We start from the raw sequence: 6,000 nt of genomic DNA on the forward strand, positions 1-6,000 counted from the left end.
TGAGGTCAGGGCTCTGCAGGCCAGTCTCTATGCATTCCGGCAGGTAGCGTTTTCCTGGCACCCGCTAAACCCAGATTCGTCTGTCAGATGGTAAAGCGTGGTAAAGCGTGATTCATCACTCCAGTGAACGTGTCCCCACTACTTCAGAGTCCAATGGCAGCAAGCTTTACACCACGCCACCCGACGCTTGGCATTGCGCATGGTGATCTTAGGCATGTGAGCGGCTGCTCAGCCACGGAAACCCTTTAAATGAAGCTCCCGACAAACAGTTCTTGTGCTGACGTTGCTTCCAGATGCAATTTGGAACTCAGTAGTGAGTGTTGCAACCGAGGACAGGTGGTTTTTAAGCACTATGTGCTTCAGCACATGGCGGTCCCGTTCTGTGAGCTTGTGTGGCCTACCACTTCGAGGCTGAGCCGTTGTTGCTCCTAGATGTTTCCACTTCACAATAACAGCACTTAAACTTGACCAGGGCAGCTATTTGATGAACTGACTTGTTGGAAAGGTGGAATCCTATGACAGTGCCACATTGAAAGTCACTGAGCTCTTCAGTAAGGCCATTCTACTGCCAATGTTTGTCTATGGAAATTGCATGGCTGTGTGCTCGATTTTAATACACGTGTCAGCAACGGGTGTGGCTGAAATCAAATTGCATTTGTCACATGCGCCGAATACAACGGGGAAATGCTTACTTACAAGTCCTTAACCAACAATGCAGTTCAAGAAATAGAGTTAACAAAATATTTACTCAATAAACTAAAAAAGTAACACAAGTAAATGACATAACAATAAAGGGTACCGGTACTGAGTCAATGTGCAGGGGTACAGATTAGTCGAGGTAATATGGTACTGTTTGCCGTGCGGTAGCAGAGAGAACAGTGACTGCATAGATAATAAACAGCGAGTAGCAGCAGTGTAAAAACAAAGCACCCTATGCACTCTCAACATGACTGGCACACATTTGAACTTCGCACACACCGACTGCAGGCATCAAGGTGTGCAGTAAACATTGTTATCGAAAATGACCAACATTTTATAGAGCTCCATCTTTTGTATATTGTATGCTCTTCTGTCTGACTGATGACTCCTTCCAAGTGTTTATAGTTATTTTGATGTTTGAGAGCTTGTACTGCTAATGCATGGTGGATTATCACATGCACATCTCTATTTCCTCTTGGAGGGGAATTTTGAGTTATTTTGATTTTCCCTGTCCCACAGCCATGCACCTGTTGCAACCTGTCAGTAGGGGTGCATTTTGCTTGGTCTTGCCCCTTGAAGTCAGTCAGTGTCTTCTCTGGCATGTCATGCCACTGCCAGGTAAATGTGTCACGTGTTGGATACAGGCATTTCCTCTAATGAACATCTATGCTGTGACAAGGTATCCCAGATGTTTTGTTTAGGCACATCACTCTTGTGAGGTAATGGCCAAACGTTTTTCCAATGACTTCAGGATCTCTCAGGCCCCGGGGACCACAGCCAACCAATGGACACTCCCTGGCCTGACAACCAGCTGTCTGTCAAGAAAAGGTCATGAGTGTTGAGTTGACTGGCAACTTTTAAAATGCTTTAAAAAAAGTTTTCTTTGTAAAATGCTAACATGTACAAACCTTTTGCAGGGCCCGTGACACCTTTGGAAGTCTCCAGCCAATGGAATCGTACTGATTTTGCGCAAAGCCAATAAGGTGTGACAAGTTCTAATGCGTTTGGTGTTCAGATAACCTCATTACCTTTTTGACTATTAAACTTGTAATGCTGTACAATAGTGTCTCAGGAGCTGTCCATTAGGCACAGGTGGAATTCGGCCCCTGAAAGAATAATTATGGACTGACTGTTGTCTGACAGATGTTTTTGAGATTATTTCTTTCTGCAAATGTTGACTGGATAAATAAATATCTGGAAACCTGATAACATTAATCTGACTATCTTTGCAAGATTCAAGCACACCTTTTTAAAGTAAATATAATGAAATGATCATAACATTGACATGGTGGCAGTGAGGAAGGCTATTTCATTATGTTATAGGTATTATTCCAGGTTCATAGAGGAGCATTACATTGTACCAGGTATGTAAATACAGGCAGTTGCATAGTGCTTATTGTAAGACTATAGGGGGAAAGGGGGGATACCTAGTCAGTTGTACAACTGAATGCATTCATATTTACTAGCTTGGTACAGGGTAATTACATAGTAATGGCAGTACATGACAACTAGAGGAACGAAGAAAAAAAAAAGGTGGGCTTTATTAACAGTATAGCATTACACTGGTACTCTGGCAGATCGAACAGAACATAAATAATGGTCAAATGCAGTTTAACAAATGCATTTAGGGAACAGAAATTCTTGTCATTTCTCGTAGTGTAAACCTATACTTAAATAGTGGATGACATTTAATGGTAAACAAGCTAAAAAAAAATATACAGAACAAGCGCAACAAACATCGTAGCGAGTTCTTTTTCCAGGCGAAACCAACACTCAATGCTCATTTCACCCAGCACTAATTAAATGACTGCACTCCCAGTGTGTGCAGGGAGGATCTGAGAGCCACCATTAGTTAACTTTATGAAAATGATCACAATGATAAGGGGCCTGGTGACATAGAAACCTGTTTATGTCTTGTACGCACTGTGTCACCTATAGTATCCTTCACCTAGACACTTTTTTTGAATGGTGTTTCATTTTCACAGCTTATCAACAAGTCTTTCAAATATGGAAAGCAGTCTTTCTCTCTTCTCTATAGTAGATGAGTCCAGTTCTACATCAGCAGAGCCGTTGTTCCTGGAAATCTTGCTTTTCATTAGGGCTTCCTTTTCTTTCTGCAGCTCTGTCCTCTCTCTCTCGATTGAGGCCCTGTCCCTGTCCAGTATGGCTCGCTCCCGTTCCATTGCTGCTCGCTCCCTGTCCATCGCTGCTCTGTCCTTGTCCAGTGATGCTCTGCCTCGCTCAACAGCCACCCGCTCTCTGTTCACCACATCCCTCTCTCTGTCCAGTATCAACCTCTCCCTGTCAAAGTCAGCCTGCTCCCTCTCTAACACTTCTCTCTCCTTCTCCAAATCTGCTATCTGTCTCTCTAGTTCAGCAGTCTCCCTCTCAATGTTCCTGCCAGGGTTTCTCACCAACATGGCTCTTCCGTCTTCAGCTATGGTCTCTACATCCTCAGCCATGGTCCTCCCGTATCCACCCACTGGCATCTTGTCAGGCGCGGCCCTCTCGTTCTGACCCCCACCCCTGCCCTCCTCTCGCAGGGCCCTCTCACACTCCACCGCAGCCCTACGGATCTCCTCTGTAGCTGCGTCTGTGTACGCCACTTGTCCATCTGCTACCGTGCTCACAGCCCCAACACTCTCCCCCAACTGTGCTTTGGCCCAGAACTCAAAAATGTTTGTCCCCTCACCCCCTTCCGGCCTCATACAAAGTCTCTTGTTTGCTATGGGAGAGGTAGTGGGAGAGGACGCGAATGAAACATCCCCAACTTCCCCAAAATCAAACAGTGAAGGGTTTAGGATACGGGCAGACCCAGATAGGCGACCCTCGATGGCATCGTCCATGAGGTGGAACCAACGCCAGGACATTGGATTGACTTTCTCCATGCCAAGAGGAGGGTACTTAAAATCCTACAAAGAAAGATGACAAAGGGTACAATCAGGTTAATGTTCTATTACTTGTCTCTGCAGGATTTATGGTTATGACACACACTTGATTAAATGTATCATTGAGCCCTTGATTAGTTACACCGGGTTAGTACTGGGCTGGAACCAAAGCCTAGAATCTGTGTTCAAGCGTGATTCAAATAGAAGTTAATACATCTTGAGTTAAGGCCAAGGGTGTTTATTTCCTGTTCTCAATTGCATTCATAATCATTACCTTATATTTCTTTTTAAGGTTTTCCCACTTCTTTTTCAATTGCCCAGTTGTAAGCTTTCCTTCGAGACCCAACTCCACTAACATTGCTCTGCAGAATCAAAGTGAGTTAAGTCAGATATTGATAGGGTTTCATCTTCATAACTAGCTCTTAAAACACTAACTTTCCTATAGGCCTACATGTTTTTCAAAGTCTATTTTTGTTAGGAAATGCACATCAGTGATACAAAATTGATCAAATATAACATTCTCATATCAAATAAAGTGGCATACGATACAGTTTATTTTGAGGTAAGCATATAGATGAAAGCCAAAACAAATTGTCATTATCAAAGCCATCAAACATCCACTTTTGTTTTGAGTATCAGACATTGTATCACTCACTCACCTCCAGGCAGGCATGGCAGAGTTTCTCTTCCCAGTGAAGATGGCGTCATTCGTTGCACGCAATTTTATCAATCTGGATATGTCATTTTCCGACACTTATTGGGGGAAAAAATACAACAATGTTAGCATATCCATCATCAGCAGTAAACAAATAACTTTGATAACTTTAACACACTCCAAGTCGGCGACGTCGCAAAATAATACCCTATAAACAATTAGGTTAACACAAATGTTAGAAAACGACATTCGTGGTTGGCATAAAACTTACTTTTATAGTTATATTCTGAACCAAAAGGCCTTTTATCCATCGCTTCCATCATGAACAAATACAAGGGTACTAAAATGAAGGGTACACGAAACAAAGCACGTATCCCGTAGTGCACTAGCTAGCAAGAGCAAATATGGCGGCGTCCCTCGATCCCTCGTCGCACCCGCCTAGTCCTCCTTCGTGAAGTGCCCTATTTATTTAATCCACAATAAAGTCCAATAATATACGGGTTTTCTTACTATTAATGATTTACTTATATCTGATTACAGTCCGATGTTTAGGACTGATCAAATAAAAAGGAAGGATATATTCATTCCACTCACCCTGGAGGAGGGTTTTTCACAAGGGCAGTAGGGAAGAAGGCTCCGTCGAGAAATAGACGAATTCGATTGGTTAGGTTGTGCGCGATGCTTTCTTTTAGTATGCTCAGTAAGGGAGGTCCCAAAGGGTAGGCTACTAAAAGCATCCAGGCCACAAAATACTACTAGGCCTACCATCTTTGGTAAACATATTCTATTTCAAACTAGCCCGAACTGCGTCATTTTGCAATTAAAGTGTGGAACCACACAGAACACCGCAACCCCCCAATTTTGCCCTATGAACTACCCCTAATCACATGTCTGTGCCAACGTTATATAATGCATAACCTATTATAAAGTAAGCATAAGCAAATATAAAACAGAGCGTTCCAGAGTCTGATTTAAAACACACTGAAAGCTTTGTAGACGTGTACATTTATCACTGCATAGATTACAAGGGTCACATCTCATTCTCACTTATAGAAGTTGAGACAGTAAAACCTCATTAAAAATATTCATACAAAATCAAATCCAATTGTATTTGTCACATGCGTCGAATACAACAGGTGTAGACCTTACAGAGAAATGCTTACTTACAAGCCCTTAATCAACAATGCAGTTTTAAGAAAAATAAAATAAATAAATAAATAAAAGTAACAAATAATTAAAGAGCAACAGTAAAATAATAATAGCGAGGCTATATACAGGAGGTAACGGTACAGAGTCAATGTGCGAGGGCACTGGTTAGTCGAGGTAATTGAGGTAATATATACATGAGTTACTAAAGTGACTTAGGCATAGATAATAACAGAGAGTAGCAGCAGCGTAAAGGGGGGGGGCAATGCAAATAGTCTGGGTAGCCATTTGATTAGATGTTCAGTAGTCTTATGGCTTGGGGGTAGAAGCTGTTTAGAAGCCTCTTGGAACTAGACTTTGCGCTCCGGTAACGCTTGCCGTGCGGTAGCAGAGAGAACAGTCTATGACTAGGGTGGCTGGAGTCTTTGACAATTATTAGGGCCTTCCTCTGACACTGCCTGGTATAGAGGTCCTGGATGTCAGGAAGCTTGGCCCCAGTGATGTACTGGGCCGTACGCACTACCCTTTGTGTAGTGCCTCTGATGGTGTTGGAGTCATGCCTGGCCATGTGTAACAGTGTAGGTTCCGTCCCTCTCTTTGCCCCAACCCGGG

At 42.9% G+C, this 6,000-nt stretch overlaps 1 protein-coding gene and 1 long non-coding RNA gene across 3 annotated transcripts; one reads left to right on the top strand and one right to left on the bottom strand.

The window, feature by feature from the left end:
- Positions 1 to 1,110: 1,110 nt before the first annotated feature.
- On the top strand, positions 1,111 to 1,914 carry LOC115197348 (uncharacterized). Its single transcript, XR_003878999.1, has 2 exons — positions 1,111 to 1,317; positions 1,451 to 1,914. It is a non-coding gene; the product is annotated as an uncharacterized LOC115197348 (long non-coding RNA).
- Positions 1,915 to 1,993: 79 nt separating this feature from the next.
- On the bottom strand, positions 1,994 to 5,051 carry LOC115197347 (uncharacterized). 2 transcript variants are annotated; one of them, XM_029758765.1, is made up of 4 exons: positions 4,514 to 5,051; positions 4,247 to 4,340; positions 3,862 to 3,949; positions 1,994 to 3,611 (listed from the first exon to the last, which is right to left on the bottom strand). In XM_029758765.1, the coding sequence occupies exons 1-4, from the start codon at positions 4,563 to 4,565 to the stop codon at positions 2,679 to 2,681; spliced, it is 1,167 nt and encodes a 388-aa protein (XP_029614625.1). In that variant the 5' UTR covers positions 4,566 to 5,051; the 3' UTR covers positions 1,994 to 2,678. The 2 variants fall into 2 exon arrangements, with proteins under 2 accessions (XP_029614625.1, XP_029614626.1); XM_029758766.1 differs by having other exon boundaries at positions 4,837 to 5,050.
- Positions 5,052 to 6,000: the final 949 nt, after the last annotated feature.

This window comes from Salmo trutta, chromosome 7, assembly GCF_901001165.1.
Source record: "Salmo trutta chromosome 7, fSalTru1.1, whole genome shotgun sequence".
NCBI classification, from domain to species: Eukaryota; Metazoa; Chordata; class Actinopteri; order Salmoniformes; family Salmonidae; genus Salmo; species Salmo trutta.